General features: G+C 38.1%; 1 protein-coding gene across 1 annotated transcript in view; it reads right to left on the bottom strand.

Annotated features, from left to right (window-relative positions):
- Positions 1-333: 333 nt before the first annotated feature.
- The window catches only part of FOXK2 (forkhead box K2), a 49,085-nt gene continuing 31,872 nt past the window's right edge, over positions 334-17,546 (bottom strand). Inside the window, exons 2-9 of the mRNA XM_055797197.1 lie at positions 15,043-15,237; positions 12,097-12,244; positions 11,490-11,636; positions 8,356-8,549; positions 7,360-7,535; positions 6,106-6,402; positions 5,652-5,861; positions 334-2,545 (exon numbers count right to left, since the gene is read on the bottom strand). Of these exons, the coding sequence (XP_055653172.1) occupies positions 2,349-2,545; positions 5,652-5,861; positions 6,106-6,402; positions 7,360-7,535; positions 8,356-8,549; positions 11,490-11,636; positions 12,097-12,244; positions 15,043-15,237 (1,564 nt within the window). The 3' untranslated portion in view covers positions 334-2,348. The remainder of the gene's footprint in view (positions 2,546-5,651; positions 5,862-6,105; positions 6,403-7,359; positions 7,536-8,355; positions 8,550-11,489; positions 11,637-12,096; positions 12,245-15,042; positions 15,238-17,546) is intronic.

Below are 17,546 nucleotides of genomic sequence, written 5' to 3'. Positions count from 1 at the left end.
GTAGGAGCCTCCTCCAGCACCACCAAAGCATGGATAAGCACGTGTGATTTTTGTGTAAGAGCGTAAGCAGTTTCCTCACGTCGCACAGCTTTTTCGAAGGGCTTCTCCAGCTGAACGAAGATGCATCCTTGTGCCAACTCACCGGCACCAGCAAGCGTAGAACACCCGTGCCCAGAGGCTACCGCGGGCCGCCTGCCGTTAGCGACAGCGCTGATCACCTCGGCTTGTCTGGGCCGATGCCGCTTCCTGTGGCACTGCTGACATAAACTGGATTAATCACCCCAGATTATACATAAATATTTCAAACACACTTGTTGAGTAATTTCAACTTAGTTAATTTGCTGAATAAAATTTAATTTTATTTAAAAAAATCTTATACACTATTATTCACCTAGCCCTAGTTGTGAACAGATTCTCACTTCTGAAAATAAACCACATTCTAGTAAATTCATTCAACACCAAATTAAATTACTAGTACTGGATTTTTTTCTTAAAAAAAGTATGTTAAAACTTTACTTTTTTTATTTTTAAAACCTCTAAAGAAAATGTTGCAATTTTACAGAAAGGTTTCTTTTCAGGTTATGCTTTTTTTTAAATGCCTGTTATAAATTCAGCTTGTGTAGAGTTTTTTTTTCATAGTTTTTTAATATGTATTATCTGCAGAGACATTGTAACAGTTCCATTTTGTGGATGAACACAAAACTTGTACAGATTTCTCATATTTGGTCTTTAGGTAAATAGTTCCCAAAAGCTGCCTAAATAAACCACTCCAAACTGTTCAGTCCATCATGAAAATACAGTTTTCCTTTCGTAGTGGGAAAGGAAATATAAATAATGCATCATTATTACAGAAAATGACAAAAATCAGATTCAAATTAAGCCAACTATCTAGCTTTCACTCACCTTACTGCATGAGGAAGTAAGACGTTATGTGAATTAAAGACTGAACAGCAGCCTTACGTTTAAATTTAATTTTGAAATGTAAAGTGGAATCTATTACCACAATTAAAGTGAGAAATTACCGATACATTTTAAAATGTTCAACTGCAGAACACACACTTAAAAAAAAATTATTATAATAATACGGTAGCCACTGTTAGAAAACCACAACAGCTACTCTTAATGGAGACCCCAAAAGGTCAGTGTATGACATCAAAAGTGTTATGGAGAAACTGGTCAGATTAATTTCTACTGATGGGTGCTTAAGCTTAAAAATATTGAATATACCTCTGACAAGATAATTTTACTCTTTTTAAAAGGACTTGTGATAAAGAATTTCATCTTTCTAAATGAAGAACAGTCTGTTATCTTAAACATACACAATATTAAGCGAGACTCTTGTTTTACTTTAGACTGGAAAAATATGCCAGGGACAGTCAAAGTCAACACAAAATAACAAACAGCAAAAGGTAGCAGAAAGAGAAACAGGTAAGTGCAGCTCTGGTCAAATTCATAGCAGTTCTTTACGTCAGTTAACGGCTCATTTACATTGTAATTTCTAATCAGTTACATGCAAGCCCAAAGAAGCATTTGATCACTACACATGGTAATAAAATTTGATTAAATTTATCAGGCAACTGCTAAAATATGAAAATTTGCAGATGTAATAAAGTAGCTTTATCTGAACTTTAACAGGACAGACAAAAGTAAATCATTCCATTGGTTAAAAAAACCCTACATTCAGTTTTTTACCAAACAAAATTTCACATGAAAAGTATTGTGTGATTCCAAAGTTTCCGGAGTAGAAATGGAGTGATTTGAAATGTCAAAGACCCCATTATTTTGCAAAGAAATGAAAATACACCTCAAAAATTTCTAATTCCACATGTGAACAACAAAATACTGCATATCTACCAACAACTGCATTGGGTAGGTCGTTATGAAAGGCTAGCTGCCAAGATGTAGGAAATGGCTCCTTGCCTCTGTTCCCTTTAAGGAATATACAATCGTTTGAAACCAGTTCACACTAAGCGCTTATCATGCTGCCGTTACACTGAGATACTCAGTCCTTAAAATAATCTGATAAAGATTTTTTTAAAGCTGCAGCCCTCCCCAACACTGTATTTCTCAGTGTACACAGTTTGGTAGGGGGCAGGGAGGAGCGGGGGTCACAGCCTCTGGAACAAGATGTTTTGCAGTTTGACTTTAAATTACCAAGTTTTAAGGCCACCTGTGTTGGGTTTTTTTTCAGTGCTGAAAGTTGAAGTCTGATCACAGGGCCCCTTTCCCCACTGCGTGAGAACATGTTCCAACATTTTAGATGTTATATTTAAGTGTCTCCTTTTGGCACCATGGAGTTTGTTGTTTTTTTTTTTAAAAAAAAAAAAACAAAACACTCCCCTAAGTTTCTAGTTCTGGCTGCCTTTATCACTCACTGCCACAGATGGGGTGTCCACGTTAACAGCTATGACTATGCTCTCTCCATCTTCTGTTTTGATACGTTTGAGTTCCTGCTGTTCCGACTGGTCTCCGTTCTGGCGCTTTGTTGGAAGAGATGCCGATGCGGACGCATGGGTTGCTAACATATGCAAAGGACTCGCAGCAGCTGTAAAGAGAGAACACGAACTTCAGCACGCTAATCCTCGGCAAAACCGATGATACTGAAAGCAAACTTGCATTTTCATCAAAATGGTGAATTTCTCTATTAGCGCTATGTGGGGTATTAGCAGTCCCAGCTGGGATTCAGGTCCAACTGTTTGATCTTTGTACAAACCTGAAGGACATTCTCTCACATCACTCAACATTCATGCAGATGTGGCCAAAGGTGGGAGAATGGGGAATTATCTCCATTTTGTCAATGAGGAGCTGAAGACAGAGAAGGATTAAATGTCTGAAAGCCAATCTAGACAGTAATTTCTTACAGACTAGGAAGTGAATTCAAAATCCCCTTTGAGTAGGTTCTGGCCACGTCTGTGGATCGCTGCTGAGTGCGTTACTCGGCCTGGAAGGAGACCACCACCAGGTCGTGTCGTCGTGTTCATCTGCAGCCGTATTTAAGAAAAGCTACTGCAATTCACGCAGCCATGAGATGCACACTACTCAACAGCAAATCCTCTTCAACAGATAGCGAGGCATTTACCCACAGTGTAAGGAAAAGGCAGCGCTTTAACAAGTAGTAATATTAAGAAACGACGCATTTGATTAAGAGTCAAGTACACAACAGAATTAGATCAACAGAAATGTATATAGTTCAAGCATCCTATAAAAGATTTCAATCCTTCTCATTCCATGGAGATAGTACAAGGCATCATTAACGTGCGAGTATAGTCCTTAGACCTTCTGAGATACCAGAAGGTTCCTTCTATTTGTTAGCAGTCTGTTTCTCATACTGACCCTGACTTTATTAAACTGACTAGTCAAATGCCTTTACAAATAATGTAAAATGCTATAGATTTACTTGTTCTTTGCACTTCATGAAAATTCGTCTAAATGTTATCAAACCACCTGCTCTTTTTACACACAAGCTCCCCCTCTCCAGCACCACTGCTTTGCTGACCTTAGTACAGCACTGCCCGCCAGCGGAGCCAAAACAGGAAATCCATAAGGAATTCTAATCTGCTAAAGTTGTTATATTTGTTCTTAGTAAGCTATCCTAAAGAATACCTGGAATATCACCTCTGCACGTAACTAAACTGTGCTGTACTTAGTATTTATTGGTAGAACAAACACTTCCGAAAATATTTACCTGATGCAAAAAGCTTCACTGCAACTGTAAAATAATTTGTTCTTTTATCTTAACAGTATTCAGCTTCTATTAGAAAAGCTATTCCTTGCGCTATTTCTGAACAGATGCCATAGTTACTTCTGAATAAAATGCTTTACTGCAAATTTATTGTTGCTTAAATAAAACTATGAAGTTTATCCCTCATCTTCAAGCTTGCATTACGACTATCACTGCATTACTCACTCCAGGGTGTCTCTAGTAGAAAGAGAATTGCTGGCTGCAGCCACAGCTGATACGTGGAAGCATGAAATACACAAAAGAACAATGTTTGAAACCTACGCTGAAAGTCAAAATAAAAAGTATCTAGTTACTTAATTTTATGCTGCAATAAGAGACCTGAATTTATTTTGGACTTCACAGCTTTCAGTTAGACTGACGGGTAGTAAAAAGCACTACCAAACTGTCTTGCTAAGAGTAAGATCTGAAAGCACCTTCTTATCTTACTACAAATAGAAAATGTCAGAAGAACAGCAGCTGCTCTGGATTTCTTAGCTTCCAGGCTGCACAAATCTTCCTTCTCCAAAGACAAACACACATACAAATGTGTGCGTAAATACAGATGTATGCACGTGAACACAGACATCTGCAGACACATACAAACAAATTATTTCTGCAGGCCTACTTCCCCCTTGAGGTGCTTTGCCTGAGAACTACCTGGTTTCTTGCTGGTTTAGGAGTTACTGCAACAGAGAGAGCAGGACATGGAATACACCTCACTTGCTGTTCACATTTTGAACATCTCAGGAGGTGTTTCAGCCCCGGAATCTCAGAGTGAAAACACCCATCACTGCAAGCACAGCCCTATCACACCCAGCGAAACAGTAAGAAGCATCACAGTTCTACTCCTGTGTTCAGCCACGTTTCTTAAACACTCCTAGCGGCCATCGGGCTTCCCTACCGAGGAAAACATGTTCGGATCAGCTGAGTTTTCAGAGTCCAGAAAAAAGAGAAAAAGAATTATGCCTTACTTAAAAATAACTTTTCAGTCTATTTCATATGACTCTCAGCTGAATTCATACATCCCTTTTGACAAAAGAAATGCATACAAGGTCTGACAGTGATTGCTCTTGCTTTACTTAAGCTGGAAATGAAGTGGAAGCAGACAGAACACTGACCTATAAATGTCAGTGACGGAAGAAGAGTAAAAAGGAAATAGCAGATAATTTACTCCATTAGAAAGACTTCAGAGTGGAAATACAGGTAATAAATTGATATAAGATAGCCTAAACCTATTTCTGTAAACATATTTTATGACAAAAAAGCTAACATCTCAAAGTGAAACTGTTGCAACATGCTGTATGCACACCTGCAAAGCAAACCAAAACGGAACATTCTGTGAACAAGCATGAAAATATAAAAATTACAAAGAAGTACTGCTACCCACTCAGACTGCTGAGCCTGGGAGGGGCAAGATGATATTCAGACAAGATGACTCTCAAAATCTTACAGAATTTTTGTCATTTTTAGTACAGGTTCAATAAAAACAGAAAAGTAACAGTTCAAAAAGCCAACCCACAAGCAAGTTCTGTCTTGTTTTCCTCTTGGTTGGTTCTTGACAAATCATCTGGGGAGCAGTTACCATTTTAATGGCACTGGTTTTACAGGAACTTCTTTTTAAACACGTTTATATCCTGGGTTTAATGAGGAGGGAGAATGGGCTGTCACCACTAAGTACATCCCTATAATGACCACAAAGAGAATAAATAGCTGTTCAGGTAATCATCAATGAAGAGAAACACTGGTTCTTACCAACCGGGAAGGAACAATCCCTTACAAGGCTATAATTCTAATTTATTTTTTTTTTGTGGAACTTACATTTTCAGTATAAATACGAAAGACAGGAGAACAGAATACAAAAAATGCAGCACTGGTCACATTAATGTTTTAACAGTTACAAAGCAACAGAACCTCCTGACACAATACCTACCAGCATTGCCCTGCCCTTGTATCGCAGTGGTGATGGGTACTATGTGCGTTCCGTTCTGTGTTACAGTTTTTATTGGTAGCTGGTGTTGACCTAGAGGTGCCTGTTGCACTATAGTAACTGTCTGTAAGGGTGTGGTCTGAGATGTCTGAATGATACGACTAGCAGCTCCTATTGTAGCATGACTAATAGCAGGTATAGGCTCCACTTTAACTGAAAAACAGAAGATAAAACATTGTTACAAACAAGAAAAGGCTGAAGAACCGTTTGTTTTTACGCAATCAACCCACACTGAAAAAGCACACCATTTCATTACTAGCTCCAACATCTCTGAGAAATTACAGTGCAAAATCTTCAGTTTTAGCCAAACATTTCAAGCATTCATTGGAAAGAAGTTTCAAATAATAATTCTTCTGTACAAAGAGCTAGCAAAACAACTAATCCCACAGGTTCTCACCTTTTACTTCCTTGTGGTCTCCATTCTCTTGAGGTTCTACCTTGGGCTGGGTTACCATCGCGGCTTGCGTGACTACTGCCTGTCCAGCTACAGTGTAAGTGTTTGCTGGTGCTAATCCAGTCACATTTGTGACAGACACAGCTGGTATCTGGTGGACAACGTGAACTGTCTGAACTACAGGCTGCTGGGATGTCGATGTTGTCACAGGAGTTGCAACAGTGTAGGTGACGGGTTTAATAGTTTGTGGTAGCTGCCGTTGTACAGTAATTAAAACTGGTTGGCTAGATAGAGGTGATCCTACCAAAAAAGAGATAAAAATTAGGCTGCCAATTTTAATTATTTCTTTTAGGCCAGTCATTCTTTTAAAGTTAAACTAAAGCCTCAGAGGATTAACAACCTCCTTCACTAATGCCTGAATGATCCAAAAGATAAAACCAGACAATGAAGACTATGACACATGGCTGTTCCAAGCCACACATTCCAGGTAACTGCTGCATTAGCTCCATAAGACCTGTACATCACCTGGGCAAAAGCGCCCCCCCCCCCCCCCCCCCCCCCAAATGCAGCTATAGTGCCAAAGCTGTGTTTAATACTCATTTAGTAACACTCTTTCGCATAGACAGTAACTTGTGTGTAACTCGGGTGTTGTGTGCAGTGTGTCTGCCCTGGCAAAACTCAGCTTTCTAGGCTGGGGAAAGCCTGGTGCCTCTGCTTGGGGCTGTTTGCCTTCGCCACGTAACGGCCACTGGCACTTTGGGAGTACCAGAGTATCACCAGGAAAATGGATGGCAAAAGTATACAAACTAAGGTAATTAAACAAATCCATCCTTATCCCATCATGGGATATGTTTTGGTAAACATAGGCAGTTTCTTATCACTCAAAATTTCTTCTTTCTCTTTTTATCCTTTCAATGCTTTTTATCCCTACCTTTGAAAGGATGACGTCCCACAGATGCATACAAGACATTCACTAATTTCTGTAACCCATGTAACCTAAAGGTTTTGGGTGTTTTTTCTGAACCAGAAAGAATACATTTTGAAAGGAAATGACAACTGTTACAAGACAGTAGGGTCCTATACAGGACAGAAGCACAATCTCTGCTTAGTAACAAAGTGATCAAGGGTGCTGGAACAGCACTTGCTCTAAATGTTAGGAGGTTAAATACTTCTGGGTACACGTGCAGCCTTTGTAATATTTATATATTAGCCCTTTCCCGCCTCCAACCCCCAAACGCTTATTTCAGGATTCCTCACCTGGGGCACTCTGTGCAAATCGCGCTTCTTGTATTACCGCTAGTTTTGGCTGGATAGCACTAGGCTCAGGTTCCATTGGGACTGGAGATCCTTCCCTGGACAGACTCTCGGGGGTCTGGACTCCACTGGAGTGCGCAGACAACACTCCAGAGTGATTAGGAGAAGCTGGGGCACTTCTGCATTTAAAAATGAAAGCAGCAGCTGATGTGTTTTAACTTCTGAACTGTGCAAGACAGTGACCTTCCTCTAAAGAGACCGTAACACACGGTGCCCACAGGAGGGCACCTCTGCCTTCTGTCAAGCACAGTTACAACTCACAGCAGTTCTGATGATCTTTAATAAAGCTTCTGTTAAACAGGGACAGAATTTAAAAGCAAACTTCAGGTATAGTTAATGGAGAGGAAGTGGCTGGGTGCCTTCTTAGGGAGACTCTCTAAACAGTCTTGTGAAACATGAACGTTTCTTCTGGTGGAGAAGGATGATGAGCAAATCTCAAGTCTACAGGGCAAGTAATAAAAGATCTGCACCAGCAGAAAGGCCGTAACTTTACAGAGGGAGTAATTTAAACCCATTTATTTCCCCATCATGAATTCTGCTTGAACATTATCGAACTAAATACATGTCATCTCTAAGTTCAATAAAATGGTAGCTGGTATTTCATAATTTTCTTTGCAAACAGTTTTTAAAACGCAGTAGATGGCAGTTAGAAATTAAACTTATAATTCTGTAAAAAAATCCCAAAGGTACAGCAAGGCTTGCTTACATTAACAATCCGATAGTTACGCAAACCGAATCAGTTCTTTAACACTACAAACAAGCAATAAAAACAAGCCTAGTGTATGGGGCAGCTTCCTAGTAAATCATACAGAATTCAAATACTGTGTCTGGATGAAATTAAATTACTAAACTCGTGACTGTATCCAAAGCTATCAAGTCTGTATCAGCCTGAAGATTAAACAACAGCCATAGTCTTTTTGTTCATCTGTTTTTCCTTACCTAGAAGAGAGTGGTCCCAGAGGGGTTCTAAAGCAAGGTACTCCCCTAGGCCGCCTTTTCCTAAAAGCCTGCTCTATTAATTTGCTTTCAGAAGCAGGGTCTATCCTCCAGAATGAGCCTTTGCCTGGTTCTTCCTGGGAACGTGGTACTTTGATGAAATAACGATTCAGAGAGAGATTGTGACGTATTGAATTCTATGGAACATAAAAAAATATGTAGAATTCATATAACTTTTCCAAGTCAGAACGTGGCCTACTGCAGCAGTTCGTACTATAGGAGACTCGGGGTTCAGCTCTTTTAATTCCTTAATTCAACAGAACTCAGGGCACTGCAAAGGCAGTGCCATAAACCTGAAAGGACTCTTGCATTTTTAAAATCTTCCCCAACAATTAAAAAGATAGTATGCTAATGTGGCGGTAACAGGAATCCCATTCAATTCTCTAACGACAAACATGGTGATTGCAACAAATTGTAAGAACACTACAAATACTTATGCATAATGCAGTGTTTTTATAAAAAAAAAAAAACAACAACCAACCAGTCTTCATACACCACCCTTCCCCCAGGTATCAAAGAAACTGCCAGTTCACTCTAAGAGGAGGGCCAGTAAAATACAGCATATACTGATTCTGATCTTACATGATAAACCTACTACTGTTCCACAATACAGAAAGAAAAGGTTAAATTACAGAAGTTCCAAATGCAGCTAGATTGTTGGGAGTTCACCCACAGTCCAGTCTGTCTCAACAAAGGAGCCAAGGATTTAGTGTGTCTAGAAAAACAACAAATGGCAGTAGGTCCTGAAACAGCTCTTCAGCGAGATCTTCATTATTGCACTCTACTTTGCACTTTATCCTCATTTTGCCGTAACACATGCACCTCTTCAATCACAGAGATGTGGAAAACAGCTAACACCATGAAGTGAGTATATCTATGCTTGGCTTTGCACACACATGATTTAATTTTTTGTTCCTCTTTTTTAAGATAGATAAACTCAAAATCTCTCTAAGTAGTATCACTGAAGAAGATGAAAATAACAATAAGCATACATACTGAAATACCTGAGGGGGGAAGAGAGGGGAAATTGAGAAAAAGCTTTACGTTAACAAAAAAATCTTAAAAACCTTCAAAATCAAATGCAAATCTTGCTGAAATGTCTGAGTTCATGACCCTGATGGCAAGTTTGGAAAACTTAAAGCAATGATAACCATGTATAGTTTCTTAAATGCAAGCTGATGAAACAAAAAATGGTCTTCCCTGCCAAAAATTGAAACAGAACTAGGAAGTGCCAAGAACATGTTTATAAATTGTATTTATTTCTCCATATGCTAGAATAAAAGAGTAGATCCAAAAGTACCTGCTAAAGTAAGTTCACAAAGAGGAGTCTTCAAGTGCTCAGCAAAATGAGACTTTTATAAAATCAAGGCTATACAATACCTCAATACTATTTATTAAGGTGAAGGATATGGATACTACACAGGTGTATGTACTCTACGTTTTGAATAGTATGTGCATATATAGCCTCAAACATTATTCAGAATATCTATCGCATAAGTCAGCCTAACTGTAATCTAACACCTGATGGATCAAAGCTATCAGAGCTAATCATACAGGAGGTAGCCCTGTCAGTGTTACAGCAGTGCAAGCTGGGACTACTGGCTGAACAGCATCTGATTTTCAGCTTTTCCAATTGTTTTTACAAATAGGTGCTAATTACTTATTGCAGAACATACTATGTCTGCTGTGTCTATCGCTTTGGTTAATAGGCAGTACCATACATCTAAATAAATACACTGTTCTAAAGCAGAATTCTTTAACCATGCATTACAATGTATGCAGGTTTGGTTCCATGACACTTACATAAATAAGCATTATACACACAGATATTCAAGGTATTCCAAAACAGGAGGCAATAAGCACACCAACATTTTATAAACAGAATCTTGTTGCTGAAACAGATCTGATAGTACAACTGCAGCCAGGATTCTGCATTGCTTATGTGTGAAAGGGAAACAAAAGATTCCTAGCCACAACAACAGCTAAGTCCTTTACTAGCCAAACCATTAGCAAAAAGCTAGGAACAGTTATATTCCCCACTAACCCTGGAATTCCTCTAAGAGTGATTAAACTTTCATACAAGCCCTACGACAAATAAGTATCTGATTAATATTTTTAAATCTATTCCTTTACTGAGCAGGCATGTATTCTTTAGTCTTCTACTTGTACAGCAAGTGGAGTCAATCACTTCTTCACTTTTCCCCTCCCCCAGTCTCCCCAAATTTTACTTCCCTGAAAATAACTTCAGAGCATGCCTCTGTTGCAGATCATGACTGTACTAAGCAGCAACACAGTGAAATTGATACTCTATGATCGACAGTGCAGTCTGAATGTTATACGGGCAAACTGGCCGGTCCTGCTAATTGTGCTCTTCTGTCCTTTGCTGAAACTAAAAACAGCAGCAAAGGCACTGAACCTTTACGCCTATCTGGAAAGGCTATGCCAGACTGATTCATACTCAGTTAGTCATCCTGGAAAATGCTGAGGTTGGTCTCTTTAAAAATGAAAAGAAGGCATTAATTCTACAGGATTGAAGGGTTTGGTCTAACTCCATACAGATTTGATTAAGTTCACAAATAGACTATGCTGCACAAATAAAAAAAGGGGCACATAATAGTGCAAGGTAACAGAAAACACACTTGTTCCTTCACTGTATTGCATGGTCAAGATCACTGTTCTCAAATAAAACTGAACTTGTAACGTTTAATATGCTATTTTATCTCAAGATAACAATATGGATGTTTACACAATTATAAATTACAGAACACAACCACATTCCTAGATAGCATATGTATTTTTAAATCCACAGTGTCAACTGTATTTTTCTTTCCCAAGCGTCTGTTTGTATCCCTCCTAGAAGTTTAGAGAATACCATTCCACAAATAAAGCAATGTTTCCAATACAGAATAATGTAAATGGCCTACTCTGTTGGACAACTTGTCAGATAAAGACAACACACTCATTTGACAAATTCTATTTATGAAGGGCTGTTAGGCTCACCAATTGACTTCTTATGACCATTTACAGCTGCCAGTATTACTCACAACTAAAGAAAATATTCCAGAAATCAAATTTACCTGCCAGCCCTTGTCTGCTGTCCTGTAGTACGGGTAATTTTTAGTTATGTGCGTATAAATTCCATTTAGTGTAAGCTGCTTATCAGGTGCCATTGTAATTGCTTGTACTATTAACTGTGCATAGGAGTAAGGTGGCTTAGAGTCGTCCTGTAAAAGGGGAAAAAAATAAATTTAAAAAAAAAAAAAAAAGAGAAGCATGCATCAATAAACTTTAAAGACACACACAGCCCTTCCTAATGAAAACTTACAGAACAGAATGAACTTGATTTAAGGCACTTTTGGATAACCAAAATCTTGAGGCAGAAAAGAAAGTAAGACAATTCTGCTCTTACGATTAGCAGATTTTAAGGTAACATTAAAAAAACAGAGAAACATACAACAGTAAACAAATTTCAACAGCCTATAAACAGATATATAACTGAAAATATATATACACCCACCCCCAAAGAGAAGAGAAATAAATAAATCTCACATCTAATCACAAAAACCTACAGATTGTTTTTAAAGTCTGTAACGTTAAATTACGACTTAGTGCATACACTTTAGCCAACAAAATTTCCGAAGTCTTCACTTCAGATGTATGGGATTGATTTCAAACAATGTTTACCTTTGGGCTATCTCCACCCGATGCTTCCTTGTCATTTTCTGACTGTGAATTGTCAGCCATTAAATGTAGGTCAGATGGTATTACACGACTCATTTTGTACCCTGAAGAGCCTGCACCACGGGGGCTAGATGGGCAGGAATTTGCAGCACTGTAGAGCATAAAAAGAAGATCCTACTATTTTGTTATACAGTATATCACCACATTACGTATAATCAAAAAGCTCTTATTGCAGAAAAGCCCACTAGCAGAGCTTCTAGAGTACAGTTAAGGGTCTGTCAGTATTCCATTATAAACCCCATCTTCCAAGCCTTTCTAACTCATCCATGGGAATTAAAATCACTGCAGGAAGAAACCTGTCAAATGAAGCTCAGGCTTTCCTCCTCAAAGGAAAAGGAATTAACCGATTTATTAGGTTGTATTGTATTTGTGTAAGATTTGCCAACAGAAAAGTCCATTTTAACTACATAAGCAACCACAAATTTTAAGACACTCATTTGAAACAAGAAACACATCTTGCATGAAATCTGTGCCATATGCTTGTATTCAGTCTGCTCAAAAAAGATCATCTCTCCTGTGCAGTATTACTGCACATTTGAGGAAAATACAGTGAGCAGTGAGGGGGAAAAAAGTTTTGATTCTAATTTAAGTCTAACCCAACATGATTTTACGCGTTTACAGGTGTGTGCACATACATATGCACACATATGTATGTATAAAAATCATAAACACATACAAATGGGATGCATCAGCACTGACTCATCTAATTTAAAGCAGTGTCAGGCCAACAGAGCAGATACACTGTTAAAAAGCAAAAGACAGCACCAAACAAACAAAAGAAGTGCCTCTTGATACCTCCCATTTTGCTTTCCATCTCAGAAAAACAAAGATAAAATTGTATATAATTCCACCATTAACTTCTTTCTAATGGTTGTCCCCCTGCCTTGCACAGTCCACAGGAACCACAGCTGCACAAAGCCACTTTTCTTCTATGATCTCCATTTAGCCAACAGGAAAGAGACAGTCAGTAGGTGATGTCTGTCCCCTTCCCCAAAAAAATATTTTGGCAGTTCTCTACAAGGATGCATACTTCTCAGCAATCCATGACACAACTGATTCCAACACAATCCTCAGAAATTCCAAAGCAGTTAACTAAAAATTAGGACGAGGAAGCCTGCTGTGCCCCCAGAACCAGCCTTATCTCCAAAGACAATCTTTAACCTAACTTGAATCTATGGTTCAAAATATCAAGTAACAAATAAAGATAGAGAACGTTATTCAGACTTATACAATAAAGCCTTAGCAAATTTACCTCTGTTAAGTTTTATTTTTCTGCCTGGCCTCTCAAGGTTTTTGCTACCTCCCTTTTTATGTACAGAAAAAAAGAGGGCACTGTAGGTTGGGCAATACATATTAAAAAAAATATTCTTCAAGTTTCACATCACTAGAAATTCACCAACAATTTGCTACTAGTGACATACTACACAAGGAAGACTGGATTTTTTAAGTGTTGTATGGAAGACTCCTTGATTAGAGCCAAAACATGTAACTAATTTATTTTTTTAAATATAGGTCACTGCTGTTCTATGTTTTCACATATCAACTGACAACATCCCTCTACTGTGCTCACTTTAGCATATATTGACAAAGCGACACATATGGTATAATCAAAGCAAGTTTACAAGTCTTCTAAAAAACAGGATGATTTGAAGAGAAACTGTCAAGCTTTGCTCTCAAAATAGACTCAAAACTGATGTTTTTTGTTGTTTTGTTTTGGGTTTTTTTGTAATAAACTACACTCAACAGGTGCATGAAAGCCTGGAAGAAAACCAGAAAATTCATAGTAAGGTAAAGACTGCAGCAATATATATGATATTATCTGAAATATCTGTGAGCTGCTCTGTCATTTCTTGAGTAAGATATGTTTTCTCTGAGTTTTAATGAGAAAGCAAACCTGTATACAGTCAAGTTTAGATGTCTTTTCTCCTTACTTCTACCACTTACATAGATCTCATTAGACATTACAATATTGAGATCAAGATCTTGGCAAGCATGAAAGAAGTCAATTATCCTTACATTCAAATTTCATTAACAAGATCTATATTTTAAAACACCAAGCATTAACAGTCCTTCACTCAAGTGAAGACACAGTAAGTGAGCCGGGAAGAAAAAAAAACAACTTTCAAAAGCATGTATGTGACTTTGAAACACAACTTTCAGTGCCTTTAAATGAAATTTTTGCTCATGGACTTCCTATGAATTTAAAAAATTGCATAAAAACTCATTTTACCAGTTTGTGAGGACAGGTCACTCATGTTTAATTGAGTTTGGTCCCTAATAGCAAGTTGGACAATGGCTACGATTACCAAATTAAGCAGCACAGCAAGTAAAAAACCCAGATTAATCTCCTGTGCAGGAGACTTCCCTATACTAAACTCCACATCTTACACTGTATCTTAAGTACAGTGTCTGTTTACCTCCAGCAATGACTAATCAATAACAAATCTTCTGGAGTAAGAGATCAGTCCATTTTCCACACTAATGATAATCAAAGAACATTTTTTTCCTGATGATAGACTTCAAGAGGATAGCAACTAATCAGAATGTTTAACATGGCATAATTTAAAATTTATCTCATTTAAAGTGTTGCCGTAAGCATGCAAGAGTAAAAAGTAATCTATATCACCTGGAATGCAAGAAGATATGCTCCTTTGCTGTTCTAAGAATGCCAGGCTCCTGAGCAAACTTACACATTTAACGTATTACATTTTAATATTAAAGCCTGTTGATGCAACTGTCTTAGCAGAATGGTGGTTTTCTCCAAAGCAGGTAATGCTGAGCTTCAACTAAGCTTTTACCACAAAAGCAAAATACTTAAAAGGAATTAAAAAGCTGTTTCAAGTCTGTAACCACACATTGCCCTATATGCAATCTGCAGGGTTTAAATACCTGATGGTTCCTGTGGGAGAGGGGAGAGGGCTGATCAGGTGAGCCATGTTGTCTGGAATGTTTATTGTTAAGGGAGAGATCTGGGGTTGCACAGGCTTCACTGGGGACTCCGGGGCCTCCTGTTTTTCTCTCTTTTCATTGGACAGGGCTGTGAATGTTATCTTGATGTTTGTGCTGGGAAACCTGAAAGTACAGCTGAAAACCAAAAAAGCAAATAGATGAGCCACTTGTTTACAGAATGTAGTATTTTCTGCATAATTCGCACATCACTCAACTTTATTTAAAAATGAAAAGGTATGGTATCTTACGTAATCACCCGTAACCATCTTCATTTTACAGATCATATAAAAAGATCAACGTGACCAGAAAAAGGTCCCCAGGTAAGCAATTTTAAAATTTGGAAAGAAACTGAGGCAAACTCAATTCTTTGCAACAAGGGCAGTTGACGAGTTGTCTCTATATTTCTTGAGGTTCATCCTGATCCTGTAACTGTCCCTAAAAGAAGTATTATTTTGAAGACAAAAGGCTATTATATTATGATGCCAAAGAACAGCACTGGCAATTGAACAAGCAGGTCCATGACATTAAAATTAATCGGGAGCATAAACATTGGCCACTTTGAGGTCTACCCAGTTTCACAGACTGGTCTAACAGATTTGGTTTCTTTTCTCTTAAAATGCTTATTGAATTAAACACGTATCAATCCTAATTCCGATCACTTACAGAATATATGGCTGTTGTAGCACTACATTTTCAGAGCAGAATTTTAAGAGCCAATTGCAATAATTGTCCGTTTTCGCATATGACCAAAGATCGCAAGCCCAAAGTTACAGAGTAATGATAAATAAACAATATGCAATTATTTAGAAAATAAAACAGAATTAATGCACCTTTGAGTATTTCCCTTTCTATACCCAATTAAAGAGAACAGGCTGTTTCTAACTTCTCAGTAAATAAACAGATTGAGCAAACAAGAAACTTAATTTTGTCTCAACAAAAGCATCTATAAAAATACAGTTCTAATAACTTTACTACCTCCTTGTTCTTAAGCTGTTAAGACTACTCTCAGCACTAAACCAACAATTGTATTTACACACCACTTCCACATGATGAAAAGGACTTTCCAACAACAGAATTCCCAGAAAAAAAACTTAGAAAATGTTTGTTTGTTTGTTTAAATGATTCTAGGTAGATCAAGTTTATAAAGAAAGGAAACAGCAGCATGATGGAACAGGCCTAAAAAAATGTAGCTATGAATGCAAGATACAGACTGTAAACAAAAGTGATCGTTTCTCGGAAAAATATATTAAACATAAAAGTGATGTAAGAATTGGAAGGAACATTCAGCTGCGGAGTAGACTTAAAAACACTAACTCTCATGTGTTTTGGTTTTTATTTCTCGAAATTAATCTGAGGGTGTTTACAGAACAAAGGCAGCATTTGATTTTCACGATGTCTCTTGCCACATGCACTGCAGCGGTTCTTTCTTCCTACAATACACGCTCAAGGATCAGGAAAAAAGAGAAAGAATTGACAATGACCTTCCTTTCCTCTCAGTGTTACTTCTCAGTATGGACCATGTCCGAATTTAACAGACGACCTATTTCTGAAACATGCTCAATGTACTAAATTAGGAACAGAATCTATGCCAAAAAACTGCACATGCACTTCAGCAAGGAAGTTAAATGGACCAATTTCTGCGTTTAGTGCATTTTGGGGGGGCGGGGATGGGAAGTGTTGTGTGTGTGTTTTGTTTTGAATACATCTTCAGTAACAAGTCACTTTGCTTCTTCCAGTAAAAACTATCTTGCTTACATTGTTTTAGTGACAACTGAGAGAGGTCTCAGCTGTTTCTAAACATTTCAGTTAATCAGCAATAATGACAACACTACTCAGGTGTGTGCAAAGAGGGTAGCCAAAGGCACCCTTTTTGCGGAAGACTAAATAAAATCCCTGTGAGAAAGTGAACAATAAGATCTGTTCGACATACAGACAGGTTTAAATTTTAGTCACCTGTTTTACATATTTTATGAGGCTATTCCATACCTGCAAATTTAACTTAATGCTTTCAGAAAAACATGGGAACAACTGGACACAACTTTAGATGCTCGTTCACTGGTTAGATTTCTTATTGCTTAGTAAAAAAACCCAGTACATACTAATAATAATAACAATAAGCAACCAGAGTACTGCGGTGCTGGGGTGGGGTCAGGACAGGAAGGAGGTAAATCTTCATGACTTAGACACAAGTGCCAGAAATATGGAAACACATACTCGAAAAGTCCTCCAATCCTCCACGTGAGTATGCATGTTAAGACATCTCCCTTCTACATTACTGCGTTACCTAAATGCATTCTCTCTCCTGTGGGCACCTTTCGCAAAAAAAGGTAAGGGCAGCTTACACAGGTAAGACTAAAGTGCAGATTTTGTATTATAGCAGAGACATGGTGCTCTCGTTGGGGGTGGGGGGGAACCCCCCACACACCACCCCCAAAACCAGGAGC

This window comes from Falco peregrinus, chromosome 2, assembly GCF_023634155.1.
Source record: "Falco peregrinus isolate bFalPer1 chromosome 2, bFalPer1.pri, whole genome shotgun sequence".
Classification (NCBI taxonomy): Eukaryota; Metazoa; Chordata; class Aves; order Falconiformes; family Falconidae; genus Falco; species Falco peregrinus.
The sequence above is the reverse complement of the archived record's forward strand: the minus strand, read 5'-3'. Positions and strand labels throughout refer to the sequence as shown.